The sequence below is a fragment of the Lissotriton helveticus genome, chromosome 9 (genome assembly GCF_964261635.1).
Source record: "Lissotriton helveticus chromosome 9, aLisHel1.1, whole genome shotgun sequence".
Classification (NCBI taxonomy): Eukaryota; Metazoa; Chordata; class Amphibia; order Caudata; family Salamandridae; genus Lissotriton; species Lissotriton helveticus.
Window position 1 is genome coordinate 916,274,492 of NC_136070.1, and position 21,874 is coordinate 916,296,365.

The 21,874-nt window shown below is 44.7% G+C and overlaps 1 protein-coding gene across 1 annotated transcript in view; it reads right to left on the reverse strand.

The window, feature by feature from the left end:
• Positions 1 to 21,874, reverse strand: part of RYR1 (ryanodine receptor 1) — a 1,073,089-nt gene that overhangs the window by 92,437 nt on the left and 958,778 nt on the right. The window contains exon 87 of the mRNA XM_078661091.1: positions 4,152 to 4,233. Coding sequence (XP_078517217.1) covers positions 4,152 to 4,233 — 82 coding nt within the window. The remainder of the gene's footprint in view (positions 1 to 4,151; positions 4,234 to 21,874) is intronic.

Genomic DNA, 21,874 nt, shown 5'->3' on the forward strand with positions numbered 1-21,874 from the left:
ACTGACACTCTCTGGTCAGAGGGTCCTCAGACCCCTCCCAATCCTCTTCATAACCCATCTCCTGAAACTCAGGGTTCTGAACTAATGGGGCCTGTTCATAGAAGTGAAACTCCCTTAACGACGTCTGGAGCGGTGCCCATCGGGGCCGTCCCGACGTCGGAACAGGAATGAAGGGGGCATCGGGGACGGCGCCGCCCAAGGATGGCGCCGGAGGCGACACCTGATGGTCCGACGCCGGGGAGGTCGTAAGGTCCACCGGCGACGATCCAGAACCCGAAAAAGGTCTAGCAGCGTCCCGTGGCGCTGGGCCCGAAGGCGCCGGCGGCGCCGGGACAACTGGACCCCGTGGCGCCGGGCCCGAAGGCGCCGGCGCCGTCGGGAGAGCGGGAACCTGCGGCGCCGGGCCCGAAGGTGTCGGCGGCGCGGGGGGCTGAAGCACCCGACGGCGTCGGGGCAGAAACCCCCGACCCGCTAAGGGTCCCAGACGGGTCCGCTGGGCCCGAAGGCGCTGCGGAGCCCGTCGGAGGAGAGAGTTTCCTCATGGCCATGAGGAAGCGCTCGATCTCCTCAGGCGTCGCGTTGAGCCCAGGGACCGGAGGGTGTGGCGCTGAACGCGGCGCCCGCGACTCTGACGGAGCCGCGTGGGCGGTGTCACCCGAACCCCCGGCCGCATCGCGCGAGCGTGGGGGGGGAGTCTGCAGAGCGATGACGCCTCTTGGACTTCTTGTGCCTCTTACCTGACGACGACTTTGACCCGGAGGAGTGCGGCCTACTCTCGGAGCTGTGGTGGCTCCGAGCCCGCGACCTGTCCCTCGACCTCCCGTGGGACCGAGACCTCTCGCGGCGCGGGACCGACTGCCGGAGTTCGAGTCGCCTGCGGGACCGCTCCCGCCTGGCTTTCGAAGAGAGGGCCCGGCAGTTGGAGCAGGCCTTGTCGTCGTGATCGACGCCTAGACACGTTAAACACAGGTGGTGAGGATCCGTCACCGACATCAGGCGGTCGCAATCCTCGCAGTGCTTAAAGCCGGGCATCCCTACGGCACCAATCGGAGTCGAAAGACTTCGAAAAATGATCAAAAGCGATCAAGAAGTTAGTCAAAAATTGACTAGGGTTACTGCCTTTTCCAGATCTGCGCTTGCTGGCGCGGAAAAAAGAAGAACTGACGTCAGCACGCGGAGGCGGCGTCTAAGTACTCCGACGACGTCATCACGGCGCCCACGACGGACGCGGAGCCGCAGACGACGCCTACCGACGTGCAAGGGTACTGCTACGCAAAAGTTTCAGGATCCAGTCTGACGCCTGGGGATATTCTAAGGTAAGGAATCTTATACTGACATGTCTCTTTCAGATATGGTAGTTTACTGACATATTACATCTAGAGGAGTAGAAACAGATAAGGCTGCTGTGCAGACCAAATCTTCCTCCAAGCTCACAGGCGAGATTGTACCCCCTGACATTCTATCATTGAACTTGGATGCTTGAGTCGTGCACTCATTCAATGTGAATATCTGAATGTGCCCTGTGATTGTATGAACATTTCACAAGAAGCCAAGCCTCTATCCTATGCATCTGTCGTCAAAGCTAAGAGATTCTGCATCTGGTATACATACAGAAGAACACTGATCCCATCAGATGTCGCAAGCAGCTGTACTCCTGTAATTATTCTACTTGGCCAAATCGGGGTTGCAGTTCCCTTCCCCAAAGGTACATCTTGCAGTCATTGCTGCTTACAGGAAATGGCCTTAACAAACCTCTTTCTTCTCCGTCCTGGTCATTAAGTACTTTCTAGAATGCATTAAAAAAGGTTCACTCCAGTCATGAGACCTTCCCTTTTGATCCTTGGGAAACTAAGCAGTTCTTCCAAAGCTCATGGGCCTCCCTCTTGACATTGTCCACAAGGCTTCTTTACAGTGTACCTCCCAGAGCGCTGCTTTCTTGGTACCTTAGCAGTTAGCAATATCCCAAGCCTTTGCTCCCACGAGTACTACACTGCATCCAACAAAAACAAAGTGGCCATGAAGAGGCATATAGGTTTTCTTTACTGGGTAGAGTCAGACTGTCAGATTAATCAGCCCACCTCACTTCTAGCTTTTTTCCCAAAATCATTCCTCAACAGCTAAGATATCTTTGCACAGCAGAGCTGTTAGGAAAGTGCATGGATTCTATCTACTCAAGGATGAAAATATATTTGAAAGACCAAACATCCATTGGACCTGTTTGAATAGATTTTTCCACCTCAAAACAGTACATTTCTAGATGGAAAGTTCCTTGTACTTACTTTGTTGTTGTGAAAAAGCAAATACCACTCTAACATACAAATCTAGAACTCATTCTACTAAAGGTAAAGTGACACCTATTGCTTGCTTAAGGAATACCTCCATAGCAGGGATTTCCAAAGGAGCTACCTGGAAACTAGCCCATACATTCACAAAGCCCTATTGACAGATTCTAGGGCTGCTGCTCAAGAAGGTCAGGTGTCTCTTAGGCACCTCACCCGTAGTCCACATTCTCCTACAATGAAATGTCCATTCAAATCACAAGCAACCCTCCCTCATCCCAGTTGGAAGAAAAAAGAATATACTAGTGCTCTATCAGGATTTTAAGTCTCCGTACATAAAAAATACAGAATTGCAACTGGCAGAAAATTATGGGATACTGTTTGAATGTGCTTACTCAATGGACAAGTGATACATTTTCACCCTATGTGGACTTCAGCCTATCTGGCTAAATTGTCCTTCTTTTTATGTCAAGCCTAGCGGTAGCGCCCATGCGCTGCTCGCTCTGCGAGGCATGCGGTAGTAGAGTATGCTGTGGAAGCATCGCCCACTCTCCTCCCATATTTTTCATTGGCTGGTGTCATTGCCCTTGGTAAATGCTGGCTTCCGATTGATTAAGAGGCTTATTAGTCCCTCCTTGTTACCGCCTTGCCACCATTTGCTACCTCCCATGAGGACTGGATCTTTTACTTGTGGCGTTCTACGGTCTCCTTCATAAGTCGGTAAGCATTTTTTTCTTTAATGATCTTCCCTATTCCACCGACGACATCTTAGCAGGCCCTCTGGTTTTACTAAAGTATATATTTAAATTATAGCGCGTTCGCTTTAACTTTAGCGGCCGCGCTTAATTATTTATTTACTCAATAACGTTCGCTGCTTTCGTAATGTATTTATTTTAATTATAGCGCATCCGCTTTAACTGAGTGGAAGAGCTTATTTATTTACTTTATTATTAGTGCAGGCCTGCTTTCGTTAGGGCCGATCAAGGTGCGGGGGGCCACAACGTTATATCATTTGCAGTGTAATAGGACTTGGATTTACGCACGTTCAAGCTATTGTCATTGTAAATGACAATGCCGTTTATTTATGTTTTAAAAACCAAAAAATAAATAAAAGGCATTGTCATTTGCAATGCCAATAGCTCAAACTTGCGTAAATGCGAGATCTATTGCACTGCAAATGCTTCTTTCTTGTCCTTTGAAAAGGTTTTGCGAAAGGGTTTGTCTTGGCATCTTTCTTAACCTAGTTTCTATTTTAAAGTGTGCATGGCTCCTTTGTTTAAAGAAAATAAAAGAAATGTGTACTTTATAGGCTGCTAAAATACAAGTTCGATTTACAAATGTTTTTCTCTGAAGAAAAGTAGTCATAATATGTATATTTTAAAAAAAGTACTTAGTCGGGACTATACAGTGCTTATTATTGCAATAGCAAGCCCTCCTAAGCAGAACTAAGATTACAGGTAACTATCCTTTTACTTTTCAGTGTGTAAACAAGCTACTAAGGAAGATGGCATGGTATGAGTAAAAAGAGAATATAAAGAAGGAATGCAAAGTGATGTTTTTGCATCAAAGGTTGCTGGTGTAAAGAAACAATACCTAGTAGCTTTTCGGGAGCTAAAATATTATAAAAATGCAAACACACTGTAGTAAGTTCAGCGCTTCCTTAGCAGGGTTTAGGTATGCATTAACTTAAGGAAGATATTTGGTACAAGAACAGGCAAGAAGCTAAGAGAACTCGGTAAACATGCATACAGAAGCTGAGAAGATTGAGTAAGTATACATTCCCTCCTCTGCTGTTGCTTTCACTGGAACTCAGAAGGGTAGCTCCAGTGGGTTCACACTGGGTGCCCCCTTCCACAGTTGCCAAGTGCTTACCTTCTAGCAGAGACAGCAGCATCACCACCATGTCCTTCTGCAGGTCCAGGAGCTCCTTCAGCAGCCCAATCTGACTGGAATCCTGTGAAACAGAGAGGCACACACACAAGCACAGGGCTCAGTCAACAACCAAAACTTCAGGTAGCATACCACCACTTGAGCTGCAAATCCTCAGCCAACATCTTCTAAATTGAATGGGAAGGGAGAGGCAACAAGAGCTTTCTATGACAAGAACACTAGTTCTTCAGTTCACCAGCTGTAGAGCCCCGTGAACATTTCCTGTAGAGCAGATTGGAGGATGGAAAGGACGGCAACAAAGCATATGTGTTTGCCTCTCCATCACAGTGATGAAGTCCTTCAGTCCGAATCAAGGACTCTACACCCGAACTGATCTTGAAACTTTTACCCTGCTCTAGAAGTACCATAATGTACATAATTGCTAACAGAGGAATATTTCTTGTTCATATAGGTTACAATCGGAACCACACATGCCATTACCATGCATGCCTTTACAATGCAGTCTTTAGAAGGCATGTGTCTTTACCATGAACGTTTTTACCATGCATGCCTTTACAACGAAATTATAAGTATTATAGAGGTAAGTATAAATCCTGTATTACTATATATACATATATATATATATATACATATATACATACATACATACATACATACATACACACACACACATATATATACATATATATGTTGACACTGTAAAATAAACCCAGGAAAGGCATTACCATCTTGTCTACGAGTGCTGATTTTCTAAACAATTTTGGAGGAAATTGAGCGTGATGTGATTGTGGGGCCCCGCCGCCGCAGACTGCACCCACTCGCGAGTGACCCGTCACTCTGGCAGGGAAGAGAGCTTGGAATATATATATATATATATATATATATATATATATATATATATATATATATATATATATATATATATATATATAGTCCTGGCTTCAACCATACAAAACAGGCACTGACTCCGTGGGATACGGTGAATCAAAGAAAAGTTTATTCCATGGATGAAGCCTAGACGCGTTTCGGTGGATGAGTCAGCCTTGCTCACTACCTCTCTATATATATATTAACCCACAACTCCTAAACCCATACCCACACTAAACCCGAAAAATCCCCTTTCCACCCAAAACCCACACCCACTATAAACCCTAAAATTACCCTTGCCACCCACAAATCCATCCCCACCCTAAAAATACCCTTGCCACCCAACGAACCATACCCAACTTAAACCCTAAACGCACCCTTGTCATCAAAAACCCATACCCGCCCTAAATCTTAAAAATACCCTTGCCACCCAAAAAACCCTTACCCAGCCTAAAAACACCATTGCTATCCAAAAACACCCACCCACCATAAACTCTAAGAAAACCTTTGCCACCCAAAAACCCATACCTGCCCTAAGTCCTAAAAATACCCTTGCCAACCAAAAACCCATACCCACCCTAAATCCTACAATTACCCTTGACAACCAAAAACCCATACCCACCTTAAGCCCTAAAAACGCTCTTGCCCTAACCCATACACATAAAATAATTCAGTTACCTGTGTAATACTTACATTTTTGTTGTAAAGGAATGCGTGGTAAAGGCATAGTCGTTGTACAATTTTGTGCGGTAAAGACATGCATGGTAAAGACATGAATGGTCCCAGCTGCGTTGTAACGGGTGTTTCCCCTTACAATCTATAGATCAGTTAAGCGCTTGAGTGGGTTAAGTGCTTTTGAAAGATGTCAAACCCAAAGTGGTGGGAAACACAGACCACTATGCACCTACAGCTCTGTTACAGCACTATCAGTGAAGGTTGAAGACTTCCCCCGCCTGACCCACAACTCTGTATCGAAGTGCCACTTGCCACGAAAGGGCCTCTATCTCCACATCCATTAAAACTATTTCAGCTAAGACTTCATTCACAACTAATAATGAGAAACATTGGTCATTTTCAGGGAGCCAAATACCTATCCATTTTAATCTAGTCCAAGACCGTCAAGGTTTTTGTCATACCCCATGAGGTAAGCCACCAAATGGTCAAATCTTTTCATTAATAATAAATCTATAGTGTAATTGAACTAATACTCAGTTGTACACAATTGCTAGAGTAATCTTATCCCTCATACGAGTTTTAATAAGTCTGAAAGCCTTAGGTGAACCATGTAGTGGTACCTTCTCTCACTGCTGATAGGAGACCATGAAGTCTCGAATTTCATTGAATACTTTGGAAAATACGATTATGCTCTGCCATCTAATGCTAAGAGATGCGGGCCTCCGTGTAATTCCACAACATCCTTAGAACCACCTCTAATGAGAATAGGGATTTTAAGTCATACTTAAGAATGCAGAGATAATTAAAGGTGATGTTAGTACCAACCATCAGAACACACCCTGTTAAGAGCAGATGAGATAGATGGTCAGGTGAGTCACTCACATTGCTCTGCTGATGGAAGTAAGACCCTTCTTCGGTTCCTTGCCCATTGCAGTAGTATGTGTGCCATGCTGCTGCAATTCTGCCATACATGGTGGGTTATAGCAAAAGCCATTGCTGAAAGCCAAGCAAGCAGAAGGCCCCAACTCTCAGTTATCCGGGTTCTCCCCTCCCTCACTCAACACACAATTCTCCCTCCATACTCAAATTTTGCAGCAAAGCAATTCATTTACATTCGCCCTTAACTCTATCCACCCTCCAGCTAATGAGGATTACTTGCCCACACGAGGTTCAAAATCTCACAGTGCAGTCTAGAAAACAAACACTACATGTAATAAAAAGGTAACTTGAACACGCAAAATGCTTAGGATAAATTATTTGTATTTTCTATTTCTTCTTTTAAATATATCTTAAAAGTAATCACATAATGCATGTCATGTGCAATTATTTTACTTACTTTGGGTAAACTATACAAAACAATACTTCCGGAAGCTTCCCACTCTTACTCATCACAAAATTCAAAGTCACATGAAGGCCTATTAACAGCACAGTTGTCACCGATAACAATCTTGCTGTTGCACTCCCACTTTTTATGTAGAACCAACTCGATCTCATTTTCGTACCTCAAACCACGTGTTAATTCATAGGAACCTTGATCTAAAACAGTTTCAGCAAAGCTATATGGAAAACTCTTCCTTTCAATAAGGCTGCCATCTTCAGTGCCATCGAGTGCTGCTAAGCACCTACCTTGTATTTTTGTCCACATGTTTGTTAAATATGGAATGACAGAAGGCCCTTTCATACTAAACACAGGCATTGGTAGCACTGTTATAGTAATGGCGTTCAAATTAAAAGTAAAATGCCGCTATCCGTAGAGCTCTAGAGCCACATTGTAGCGTTTGAGCTGCTTTATCAGGGTACTACATCGACATGTGATGACAGGGCAGGAGACGTTGTGGTCAAGAGAAGTGGTGCTTAGTTAAAGGGGCCTTGAGGGAATGATTGACTCTCAAAGAAACCTGCAGGCGTGGGTGACCTCAGGGGTACCAGGGCAGAGCCTTGGACTGAAAGAATACAATTGCACAGAGCACAGTGTACAGCGTTCACGGCATTATTGGCAAAGGGCAATAGTGTAATCACGGAATCACAGACTGCCCCGAACTGCCTGAAGACATTAATATCGATTTAATAATAGTGCCATTCTGGGTGAAAGAAATTGAGAAAGACTCTATTTTTTGTTGTACTAAATTGAGCACATTTGAATTTTAGAAACGGCGATGCAGGGTCATAGTGAGCATTCCCAAACAAAAAGGATCTTCCATCCAGGACATGGTAGAAGGCCATCAATCCTTAAAGCAATATCACATCGAAAGTAAAGCGTTCCTTGAAATATAATTCATGGGTAAGTTCTATCAGATGAATAAATTGCCCATTCTTTGGTAACAGTCCTTCTGATGGATGTGTTCTCCTCGCAAAGATTCTACATAATGAACTTTCTCCCCATGCTTTTGATTGGACATTTTTAGCAACATCAGGTAACCCCGCTATTGGCAGTGTTGTGACTCCAGCTTTAATCCACGATACCGAAAGTAGCTAAGCAGATGGAGGTACTCGGCTGTAATGTTAGAATATACGCAGAAGACCCTAGAAGAGATTAGTTGCATTTCCCAGAAACTCCAGTTTTCCAGTGATGGAATCTTTCATATATTCATTCACATGCTTGAATTTTTCCTCGTTGTCAGGCTCGGAATCTCTTGTAGGGGTGATGAACACTGTTAAAATGGTCACTGTCCTCATTGAAAGTGGCAGGATGTGGTCTAAAGGCTAAGGCGTTCGTTCTCAAATCTGGGGAACAGAGTTCGAGTCTCCACAATAACGCTCACATCCTGTGATTCTGGGAAAATCACGTAATTCCCTGTGCCTAACAAAAATGAATGAGTCCGTGTGTAACAACTGGAGCTCATGTAAAGTGCTCAGATACCGGATACCTTCGGGTCAAGTTCGCGCTATATAAAATTCCGTGAAAAAAATCCTGAACTTCAGCCAATGAGGTGAAGATGCTGAACTTTCCTTCTCCCCCTAGAGGCCACCATAGCTCCGATTTCGTACCATAAGTGTGAAGATCACTGGGTGTAAAGGAGGATCGGGTATGAATATATGAAATACACCAACGCTGGAGAACTGGGGTAACAGTTAAGTAACTAATTTCATCTCCACCAGCACTGGATCTTTCATATATTCACATGTTTGAATTAGAAAAGAAAATAGTACATAACATTTGAATAGAGTGAGAAACAGGTTCACCTTACAAAAGAAGGTAAACTGCTTGTCTCACTTTTGAGTCGACTGTTGCATTCATGTCCACTCAATAATGCTTGATAAAGCTAAGCTTGCTTTACCAAATGGCCAATGTCCTGTAAAGACACTTCAGCATAAAGTGCAGGTATTGTTGCATGCTTCTGGTGGGGTCTGCCCCACTCCCCTGGAGGAGACACTTTGTCTTGTTGAGACAGATGATGCAGGCTGACAGCCAAAGTGTAATGCCATGCTTTGGAAACAGGCGGCCTCTTCCTGGATGGCTGAGTGTGACAAATAATTGACTGAAGTATATAAGTCCTTAGTTGTATCCATATAGTCGGATGCACAGGCAGACATCCAGGGAATGCAATGGTCTCTCTGCAGAAGTGGCCTGTTTGAGAAGAAAGACTGCAAGATCACAGGTTCATACAAGTGAAAGTCAGTAGGTACTATTGGCATGAACCTTGTTTAGGTCCCTTAAATCACCTTGTCTTTGTTAAAGCAAAGTAGGGAGCATGAGTTGGTAAAACAGTATTTAGCTCCCATTGGACTGGTGCCTCAGTGGAGGAAAGGCCCACAAGAGTCCTTTCATGTATTGTTTTAGAATTCTGAGAATAAAGCTCAGGAAAAGTCTTCCATTCTTAAAAATATGAAAATTCCGACCAAGTGAACACTGATCAGTGAATACTTAAGACCTCTCTTGGCTAGCTCAAGCAAATACTGTTGCACCTAATAGAGCCGCCTGGAGTTTGGTTTAACACCCTTATCTTTGCACCATATGCAGCACCCTTTCCAATGTTAAGATGTCTCTGCAGTCTGAAGGAATATTCAGATGGCCGTACGCTAAGTGATCAGAAACCATGCAGTAAGGCTCAGTGACTTGAGGTCGGGATGGCAAATATTTCCATTGTGTCTAAAGAAGAACCTGGGGTAATTCTACAACTTGATCAGCTGGTACGCCAACAACGTCAAGAGGCCGCTGTACCAAACACTGACAATGCCATGTTGCGGCAATCAGAATCAGGAAACAGCGATCTTCTTTTCCCATACTCAGAACTATGGGAGAGAAAATGGAGGAAAAGCATAAGTAAATAATTTAAGACATGTCATTAAAAGGGAATTGCCCTTGGACTATGGTAGGGGAAATCTGCTGACGTAGTACCAGTATTTCTTGTTCTCCAGTTTGCCAAACAGGTCTATGGTTGACTTGGCACCCTTTCTAAAGATATATACTGCTTGGTCCTGATGGAGTTCCCACTTGTGGCCATCTGGCAACGCGTGAATGAGTCATCTGCCAGATCATTTTGGCATCCTAGAAGACGTTTGCACTGAAAGATCAACCTCACTGGTGGTGGCTCAGTATCCTAGCATCTGTGCCTCTTCCGATAGAGAACAGCACTCTGTTCCTTCTTGCTTTGAGATGTAGTACATCAAGATTGTGTTGTCTGTATGGATCAACACAGCTTGTTTTGCTAACCTAAGAAGAAACTACTGGAGGCCTAGTGTGATGGCTCATAATTCCAGGATGTTCGTGTGGCATTCCCTCTCAGCCTCTGACAAGAGGCCCCTAATGGACAGCACTTGCTGTTCAAGATTGATCCTAGTTCTTGAAATCGAGTGATGAAGTTGGGTGTGGAGGCATGAGACTCTCCCTTTCAAAAGAGCCTTGACAAGCCAGTCTTCCAAGCACAGATATACTTCATAACCTTGTCTCTGGGGGAAGGCAGCTATTGGTACTAGGGGCTTTATAATAATAATAATAATATAATAATGATAAACCGAATTTCTAAAGCGCATGGTTATGCCCAAAGGCGTGTCCCCGCGCTGGAGACTGAGAGCCCAAAAAGCCTACCACCTAACAGTCCTACCTTTAACAGACACAAGAACGGTAGGCATTATGACTACCCAACATGACCCTGGCCCAGAGCCGATTGATAGAGCCAAGTTTTTTAACTCTTACGGAATACTATTTCCAATGGTTCCACCCTTAGCTAAATAGGCACCGAGCTCCAGAGCTTCGCTGCCACAAACCAATAGAGCAGCCGCTCATCCTGGCTTTTCTCACCAGGAAACCACAGCAATGTTTGTCCCTGAAGATTTGAGACTACGGCTTGAATGGTGGCCTTTTTTTTTTTTACCAGTGATGCCAAGTTTCGTGGGCCCCTGCCATTGCACATTTTTTTTTTTTGCAGAGTTTTATATAGCGCGAACTAGAACCGAACCGAATCAGTTATCAGAGTGCTTTACATAGCACCAGTTACGTTACATGAGGACACACTTTCATTTTAGGCACGGGGAGATTAAGTGATTTGCCCAGAATCACAGGGGGTTTTTGGCGTCGTTACCGAGACTCAAACCCAGATCCCCAGGTCCGAGGTCGAGCGCCTTAGCCGTTAGGCCAACCCCTATTCTATGGCAGAAGCCCAAAGCTTTGAACAGGATTCTCTCTCTGAGTGGTAACCAGTGCAAGGTGGCTAGGGCTGGACCTGCGGGTGCATGTCTAGGTAAATTCAACACTAGGGGCGCCATTAGGATGGCGGGCGGATCGCACCGCCAGGCCGGAGGTAGCCACCGCCGGACAGGCGGGGGCAATCCGCCTGCCATCCGTGCCGGAATGACCCCCCGCAATATTATTATGGAGGGAGGGTCAGCGGCAGACGGAAAGACCGTCTGCCCCTTTTCCGCCCGGTCGCAAGCGGACCGGGTGGAAAAGGGTTCTATATGGTGGCGGTGTCTATCAGACACCGCCAGCCATATTAGAATGGGCATTTTCCAATGCCTTTCCGTGGCGGCATTCCCGCCCGGAAAGGCATGCAGAGTCTGCTTTGGGGGCTCTTTGTGGGCCCCCAGGGAATCCAGGGGGTGGAGGGTGCGCATGGGGGGTACCTATGGTACCCCCCAGCAGTTCCATGCACAACATGGCAGGCACCGCGCGGTGCCTGCCATGTTGTGTATGAAAATGCACAGCATGCCTTCCTGGCATTGTGACGGGCGGTGCTGAGTGCACCGCACGCCACAATGTCAGGAATGCTGGATGCACCCACCACTGTTGCGGGCCATCCTAATTGCAGGCACGGGACCCCCGCCCTTATGGCGGGCGGTCACTATATACGATGGGATGGCGGGCAGCCACATTTTGGTCCGTCTGCAGCTTCTGTAGTCTCCCTTTAGTTGCCCCCCCAGGTAAAGGACATAGCAATAATCTAACTGCAATCACCAATGGCTGCACGATGGTTTTTCTAGCACTAACAGGTAGGAGGTCTATGATTTGAGGCATAGACTTCAGTCCAAACAGACATGCCCTAAATTGATCGTACTATCCACACCTGAAAATCACAGGTTCTGCCTTTGATTTAGATGCATTAGGACATGAAATTATACTTTATGAAGATCCAAGGTGGTGAGGTACTCCTCTTCCTGAAGCATCAAAAGAATTTCCCGGAGGCTTACCATTAGGAATGGTTGATTTTACAGGAATTTGTTCAATATTTGCAGTTCCAATATTGCCCTCCACCGGTCTTATTTTTTCTTGACCATAAAGAATCTGGAGTAGAATCCTTGATTTCTTTGCTTCTTTGAGAACTAGTCTATAACTCATTTTAGAACAAGGAGAATACCTTGCTGTATCACCCTCAACTGCATTAGATGTACCTTTCTGGGTGGAAGGGTGAGTGTTTTTGTATAAACTATGATCTGTAGTTATTCTTTTCCAAGCGGGAGCAAATGCCCCAGTTGGAAGCAGTAGGGGATGTGGAGTGGACAGAGGGTGAAAGTCAAGCTCTCTTCTGGTTGTCTTGGGAGCTTGGATAGAATGCTCTCCACTTCTTTGCTGATATTCTGCGGTAGCCTTGTTGCTGACTTCTTCCTGCGGAGGAGCCCTGATTGAAGCCTGATTGCCTTAGTGGACAGAAAGGTCTTCCTTTGCCTCCATTATGGAAGAAGCCTCTTCTGTAGGCCTGAAGTCTCCATGAACCATGATAAGGAATGGAAGTGGCGCGTCTGAACTGCAAACCTCTTAGGAAGAGTGCTGTGTCCATGCCCGTATTGATGTTGTGCACGACTACATCTACATGATTTCCAAACAAAGTTTGGCCATCAAAAACCATGTCCTAAGCTTTGCCTGGACTTTTGGATGGAAGGAGATTGATCAAGGCCATCCCTGTCTGCGTTGATGGCTGCTCTTGCTAGTGGACGGAAACCTCCACTAGAAATAGCCATTGCTGCCTAACTGAAGGGCCGATGCATTTGCACTGTCCTTGCCTCTTCACATTTGTCACCTGGGATAAGGTTAATTAGAGATGAAATGTCACGCCACATCTGGTAATTATATCATCCCAAGATGATTCTGGCATTAGCAGATTTAATAAATGTTGCAGCCATTGAACTGACTCTACACCTCAAACTGTAAATGTGTCTGCTATCCCTGTCTAGAAGTGCAGAAACCAGAGTGGCAGGGCTTTCTGAGCTACACTACGCTGCTGCTTTGGACAACAAGTCAAACCTGCTGGTGTGGATTCTAGTGTAATGTATTTCTTTTCCAAGAGGGATATGACTGCCTGAACTGTGGCTGGTGTATGTATTAGTTTGAGACCCTCCAAAAATAAAATTCAGGTTTCAACTGGATCTTGCAGTTTTCCAAATGTGTTCCTTGAAGTCATATACAAAAAATTGTTGCTCCATGGAAGTCATGGGAAGATCAGACATTGTTACTGTTCTCTCTATCAGATTATCCTACTTCCACTCTTAGGAGGAATGAAGTCCTCCCACTCATTTTGTCCATCATCCTCAGCATGCCCTTCCCCAACACGTTTTGTCTTCTTTTCCATATGTGACATATTGTTTGAACCAGACATGTTCTATTCCCCCATGTGTTAGGTGTCAGTGAGATAGGGCACAGAACTGGATTTTGCGTCATGGGAGCAACCATGTGTGGGGAGATAGGTATCTCAGGAGGGCGGCCTGCAAAGGTCTGAGGCTGATAGTCGTACTTGCTGGTATTCTTCATGCTCATAGAGTTCCTCCTCTAATTCAGGAACATAGCGTACATCCACCTGTGTACAACAGTATACTGTGTCTGACATGTGTTCCTGGTTGCTGCATAGTTTTCCAGATCTCAGTCAATTAAGTGTATTGCTTGGTGGGTAGAAATAATCAGCAGCAAGAATGATGAAGATTTGAAAAGAGTTCCTGTCATTCACGGAGTCATCGTTGACAGGGTTGTCGCTGAGATTGTGTTTGTCATCAGGGTGGGCACTGCCATCATGGTAGATACATTGTGGCTCTCAAAAAGGTCTCTGTCAACAGTCTAACCATCCAAGATGTCATCGATGGTGCTGTCGTTGACAATGTCAACATCAATGAGGGTCTTGTCTTTGAGAGTGCAGTCAAGAGTAATTTCTAGATTGTCCACAAAGGGGAAGGGGCAATAGAATTAACTGGTACGGTGCCAGCGATGGAATGGTCGTGGATGATGGTGTCTTTCTTGTCAACAGCAGTTCTTAGGTTTTCAAGGACTTAGGCGGCTTGTCTAACTGGATGTCAGAAGCACTGGATTGTCAGACAAAGTTTTGTGCAGGGTGTTCTTCACCCTTTGTTAGCGCCTTTTCTGAGGAGTGATTTTGCTGATGGTTAGAGGAGGTGGCTGTTGGAGTTTTTAAAAAAATATTTCAGCTGAAGAACCTCCATATGCTTTCTTTTTTTGCATGCCTTCAAGGAAATGCTTGGTTGAGCGCTTTTCATAGAATCTTCCCCAGAGGAGGGGGCATCCCCATTAGAAGGGGGAATTCTGTTCTTTGACAGCAAATAAAGAGCCAACCTCCTTTCCCTATTCTTAAGTGTCTTTCTTACAGGTGTTGCAGCAATATGATTGGAATAAAGGAGAAAATGCCTTTATCATGAAGATGATCATTTTAAATGTTCCTTTGTATGCAATCCAAGCAAGACTTGAAGAGAGACAATTTCTCGTCTAGAGTGGCAGTTGGTTACATTTGCCAACCACCTGAGCAAATACTGAGGTGAAAAGCATAAACATCCACTAAAAACAACTCACAGTGTGAGGAAAGCTGAAGATAGGGCGTGCTGATGTCCAAGGAACACGAAGTCAAGGCTGAAAGAGTAACCAATCTAAGGTAAAATATAGGTTAGAGCAGAGCTCTTTTCAGGAACTTCCTCACACATGATGTGCAATAGAAATCTGAGCTATGGGGAAACAAGGGGAGTAGGAGAGCGCCGAACTTTCACCTCATTTGCTGAAGTTCAAATGAAGTGGGTATGCTTCTAAGGAAACACTTGTTCAGGCCTAAGTGCATTGTAACACTGTTTGCTGCTATTTAAAGTTACCATGGATTTCCAGCCTGACTACAAGGAATGATGCAAGCATGTGAATATATGAAAGATCCAATGCTGAAGAAATAGAGTTGTTAGTGGGGGAGGATGACAAGTGCTTTCACTCCTTCCCTGTCACCAGCAGGTCCTTTTTTTAAAAGTAACTCTCCCAGTGATCAAAAGTGAGAGAAATACCAAGTGGGTAAAATGAGATTCACTCGGAAGCACAGAAGTAGGCTGACACTCAATAGTAGATGGACCTTGAACTCCAGAGTCTTTAGGTGATAGGGCTTATGTGAAGTGAAGGAAGATGCTCGAAAAGGATGCCTTGAAGGCACCCTGCTCTCCTGACATCAGCCATTGCATAATGAATGGCATTTAGTGCATGATAAAACCCCAACCCTACATTCCAAAAGTGGTTGTGGCTAATGTTGTCATTGGTGGGGACACAGATGCTTACATAAGTGCCTCAGAACTTAGCTGTTCAATGTGCCAGATTGAAAACATGCATTAGAATACGATTCTAATATGGTGGATACCTATCAAGGACATTGATGGAATTTTACTCCTAGGCCTAAACACTACACATTAGTTAAACACATTAATAAAGTCCTTATCAGCATGTTTATTCTGACTCCAGCAAAGTATCTAAGGGCATCTGTGGATAGTATTACTGAACAGGTTGAAATGTACGAAGGAATCAGCAATTTAGTTGAATCAGCCTGCTTCCTGAATAACTTTTAAAATGAAATCCCCAGCAGTAGTGCACATTAATCCCACAGAGCTTGAGAAGGCAGGTAGGTCAGTACTACAATATCAAGAACATAAGAAAGGTAGACTTTACCACACCAGTCAAAGTGCTGGTAAGAATAACAAACCAATGAACCCTAAAATGTAGCAAATGAAGGGTGATCCATGGGCAGCTCATTGTTGAAGAAGGGGCTCCTAGGAAGGGGTGATGCCTTTTTATGACTTCTGCTGTAGGGCTGCGACGGAATTGCCTCTTTCTCAAACACCAAATAAGGTACCAAAATTGTCCAACGAAGACCCACTCATGGAGTTGTGTAGGTTTCTGAGTAGAGAGTGTCTCAGTCCCAACAGAAGGAAATATTACTCTAGCTTTCTGGGTAGTTTGGAAGTTGACTTAGAGGTTATGACTAGGGTATCTGCAATAATGTTAAAGATACATCCAGAAGGCCTCTCCTAATTAAGCCAGTATGACAGCATAAAGGAATACGTGTGACTACAGTAGAGGAAAAGCTGCTTTTACCAGATCAATACTTCTGGCAACATCGGTCTCAGGTTGAATTGTTACAACCAAGCTTGAGTCAGATCAATGACCTGGTCACTGTGGAATGTGCCTGTCGTGGTCACTGGCCAAGGGAGTAGCTTTGTGTCCTTCCCTGCTTATTGAGTTTCTGCTTGGCAAAGCTCAACTGAATACAGCACCCCGTTAAAGTTATTTCCTTTGGTACAAGCCGTAAAGAGACCTAGAGACTTCCAAAGAAACATCAAAGAGATGAGGCAACCAAAGCCTGCAGTGGAGATGCCCAACAATCGAGGGAACCGGATGTTAATGGAGAGGCAACTGAGACGCAGCAGGATGACATTCCTGCCTTGAATGGTGTGACTGAGCTGGCCATATTATAACAACAGGAGGGACTACAAATGCAGACTTCTGCAGAGTATAGAGAGAGTGCCCAATCCTTTATGGTCCTCAAACAAAGTGTTCTCCCATGAAAAACGTAAACACTATGGTTTGCACAGGGTGTACCATGGGACGACATTCTTTATAGTGAACCCAAGTACTGTTATCTAGGTGGCACTGGGAGACTAGCAGGGCCTGAGTGTTGCATCAGTTTCTTACTCAACCTAGTACATGACATCATCATGGTTGGGCACCATGACAAATTGGGAAGCCATGTTACTAACATATGCAAGGGAAAATTAAGAAAATCTATCTGTCTTGCCTAACACACCGAAGCAGACTGAAGTGAGGAGGACAAACCAGCCTCCCCCTCCCCTTATTCCATCACCTTTGGAAAAGGTGGGAAGTATCATTTTCAGACACATGGAGCATGAGATATTGTCAAATAATCTGACAGATCATCAGTGCTGCAAAATGCTTGTGAAAGCACATGAACAAAAAGCGACATTAGGGCACAATTTGACCTCTTGGAAGCGGGGGGGGGAGTGGAAGAGTGGTGCATGTTTGTTTTGTTTTTGTGTTATGTCTATTTTCTGAGATTATGTTGAATGGCAAAGTTTTGTGGTTGCAGCCCTTTCTTTTCTTTCCTATCTGTTTTCTTTGCTCTTTTTGTTCTTATGGTGGAGGTCGATAATGGCAGGAGTATCATAAATGCCTGTCATGTTATCCAGCTCATTTCTGTGATATATTTATTGCGGATTTTGTTGTGTTATGTGCCGCTTTTTCTTCAAAAACCCAAAAAAAGGTTTGTGCAAAAGAAAATGTGACCTCTTCTGGTGGCATCCGCTTGTATCACAAAGGTTACATTTATAGAAATCGAGGGAACATATTTTACTGGATTTTTGTCAGGGCCCTGGTTACATGGAACGACTCAATATGTATGCTTTAGACACTAAAGAGACTAAACAAATTCAAGAATGGTTCCCCACAAAGCTTAGCTCTACTACAAATGAAGACAATTCCTAGATAAAAGCAGCTTGGAACCAGGAGACTATCTCACAATCCTCTAGTCTACAAGGGAAGACCAATTGACGTTTCACATTCAGCCTCAGATACAGAACATTTAGTTATAGTTCTTGTGACAAAGGTCATGACCTAATGCCTTTGGATCTACAACAGTTTCCGAGTGCCACATTTGCAAAATCAGACTAGGTTTAAAAAAGACTAAAGATAGAGGTGGGAAATGAATGGTAGGTGTGTAGGACAGCAGTTTGGGCTTGAAAATGACACTTAAATCACCATGAGGGACTGCACTGAGGCCTGTGGTGAAACCCTGAAGGAGACTTAACCAGTGAAGTAGGATCATGGGGGGAACAGTAAGGGAAGACTAATATGACACTATGCTTGTGATTATAAAGCTAATGGTGATAGGCAATCCAACAATGAGGGCTAGGCTGGACACTTAAGTGAAAATGTACGACCTTTAGGATTAAGGTGGACACTCTGGGGAGCAAATTAACAACACTTAGGGGTGGGATAAACACAAAAGGGACTGTGCTGGGTCTGTTTAATTGGCTCAGAGGAAATGGCTATGCACATCCAAGTGCCCCAACACTTGGACATTTAACGTATTGAGTATGTTGCAATTATCCTGAAACACAAAGGCTGCAACATTGTTCTGGCTTGGGTTAGATCAAAAGATTTAGCTCAATCTACAGTCCAAAAAAATGCATCTGTCGGAATGGGCTCAAGCAGTGTCACGGAACAGTTTTGAGGAGCGGAGCAGGGTCTGAAGGGCATTAAACTGGAAGGACAGTGGAAAAGCTTAAAAGACAGGACAGAACACTAATGTGAACAAGATATGGTCAAAGCAAAGGGTGGAACACTGAAAGGGAGAAGGCTGGGCAGAAGGGGAGGGGCGATCAATATCCTATGGGATGTGTGGCACGACGGCAGTGAAAATAGGAATGGCGTGTTAAGGGAGCCAGATGAGAGAACAAAAGTGTTACAGCAAGGAGAGAGCACATCCCCTTCCGCCTCCACCCTGATAACACCCATCTTACCTTGGGGTAGACGTGACTCCAGATATGATCCTTGCATGCATTGCAATAAAGAAAAACTGTTTTTGTTGCTGTAGATGTTACCGCACATCACAAAGTATTCTTTTTTTAATAAAACCACGCACCCTTTAACTCCCGCCCAAAACACTCCCAGCCCCATTGTGCGCGTAAGCTCAGCCCAGGGGAGGAAGAAGGGTAATTTTAGGTGAATTGCTGGAGTGGATGGTTTTAAAGCTGAGTGTTAAAGCTGCACAGGCAGAGATCGATCACCTGACCTGCAGAGAGGGATCAGAGAGCAGCGGAGGTCCGGTTCCAAAGCTAGGCTAGAAAGTGATAACAAAGACACATTGTGCGGTATCAAAGACTGTGCTAAATATGGTCAGGTCCATCTTGAGGGAACACGAGCAGGGAAGAGATGGCAACACTAACAGACACTGGTAGAGGGGAGAAAGAGACCATCCCTTCGTGTGGCGTGGAGATCCAAATGTTATGGCCAAGATGTGATGTGTTTTCATTTCCATGTTTTATTGCACTTGTACCAGCATTGCTTATCTGTTTAGAAGCATCTCGTGTGTTTGTGGGCTTGCACATTTTATACATGTTTTGCATAAATGTGCATGATAGGTTTGTGCATGCATCATATGTGTCTGGATATGCTTTCACGCCATAGGAGGGCGCTGCATTCCTTGCCAACATTATGGTACTGTAGTTTGATGTATTTTGTGTTAGTGACAGTCCTTGCACACATTAAAGACCTGATTCAGTGTTAAAGGAAAATCTTATGTTTTTTTGTGCTTAATCCAGAAAAGGCCTCCGGTGGATTTCCTCAATCATCAGCTACCATTCCGAGTTGTGTATAATCCTACGATTTGTGGAGGAAATGCTAAACCACTGGAGAATTCACTGGTTGAATTTATTCCACCACAGTGAGAGGATAGTGGATATTTTCCTGCTAGAGGATTCTCCACTGTCAAAAATTCTCCAACAAGGAATTTAGAACTTTCTCCATGAATAAGAGGATTCTCTACTTCCACCCATATCTAGATCAGGCATCATGACACAACTTATCTATATGTAAAGTACATTGGCCTTGTGATATGTGTGCTGTGTTTGAGTATTTCTTCTCTACTTCCCGGTTACCTCATCGCTCGCATGCAGCATACAAATGTGCTGGAGAACTCAGAAGCTCTGCTTTACACCTGGGATGTCTTTTCTCCCCCCTCCTTGTTAGCCAAGAAAGACCAGCAAGGAAAACGGGCTGACCACAGCCAGCCACACAGAAAGCATTGACTCTGAGTGCACAGACGTGGGAGAGCATCTCCAGCCGCCGCCACCACACTTAAAGGCTCATAGAGGAGACGGGCATTAGAAGAACAGTTACTCGGGGAAAAGAGATGGAAGAAGAAAGAGAGAAAAGACAAGGACATGGTTTGAGAGGGTGCCAGAGTCACAAGAAAGAGGTCTGTAAATTATAGGACACCTCATCCAGCTCAGTACAAGACAACACTTTGAAAATAGCATACTGCTAAACACAGTGCTAACACGAACAGTGCCAGAGAATCAAATTCTTCATAATCAGTTCCACAGCTCACATCTCTCAGTCATATAACATGGCTTCCATCACACATGCACATTTTTGGCATGCTCCATACCCCGAATATGAACTACACATCCACAAAAATGCACAGGAGCTCATACCCAACAAACATACATCACACAATATGCCATACCAATTCCTGGGGGTCTTCATGTCTTCCAACAATGCAAAATCCAGAGTTCTAAGCCATGCCACTAACAGCTATCCAGGTTGCCCAGCTGTGACAATGCATAACCTATTGCACTAAGAAGCCTTATACATGCTAACAACATAGCATTATTAGTCAAGTTGTGACAAAGCAGACAGGCCATTTCCTGAAATTCCTGACATGGCAACTTGGTAATTATTGTGTGAGCAGAAAATAATGCTAAAAGAGTCAATGTAAGAGCATAGGCTTTTTAGAAAGAAAAGATTATATACCTGTAGGCCTGGTTCTGCATCATAGGAATTTTCATTGAAGTCATGGGTGAAGGAGCATTCCTAGTTCTGAAAGGGACAGGTCTATTTTTAGGTCGAGCCTAGGCAGCGGGTGTGCACTGTCTGCAAGACCCGTTGTATTGAATAAAGGACTTTGCTCCTACCTGCTGCTTACTATTGGTTCAGTCCAGTGTCCCTCTTCTTTGCTGCCTTCTAAGTGGCTCGGGCAGCAATACCTCACTTCCGTTTTTCACAGAGGAGCACTGCCCAAGTACAGTTTTCTTCTGCTTGCATTCTTCATCTGTTGTTGGGGAGAACTCTTTTTTGTAATTTTTGCAGTGCAGCACCCCATGCTTTATCTTTAAGTATGGTGGCCGCGGCTTTCTTTTAATATCCACGGGGTGGCTCGCCCACCTCTATTTTTAATAATTATGAACATACTTTAACTAACAGCAGGTGGGGAGGCGAGGCGTCCTTGGGGCAGGCTGAAACAGGTTGGGTTTCCAGCACCACATCGTGTGACTGCAGTATGTGTTCCAGAGACCCCGCCGTCAGAGGGCATATATTCTTGTGGGCAGTGAATGTGAGGGAACGACACTGCATGCCCCTGCATGTAAAATATACATCGACAAGCAGTGCCGATATTGTCCATATATAACGCTGTCTCACTGCAACACCCTGTGATATGATGGAAACCTGCTTGAAAACGCTGGTTCATTGTGGTTTCTTGAGGTTTTCTTTTCGTAGCTAGCTTTCCGCTCTTCTCATGTATTCTGGGGCTGTGATGGGATGTGTGCAAGGCGAAAGGGTTCAATAACAGCCAGGTGTGGATAAGAGCCACAGCACGCGACACAGTGGGTCTCAGTGTCTGGCTGCAGTGGGAGCAGGCAGTGAGAGCTGACTAGTGCCAGGCTCATCTGGAAAGGGATCCATTTCACCT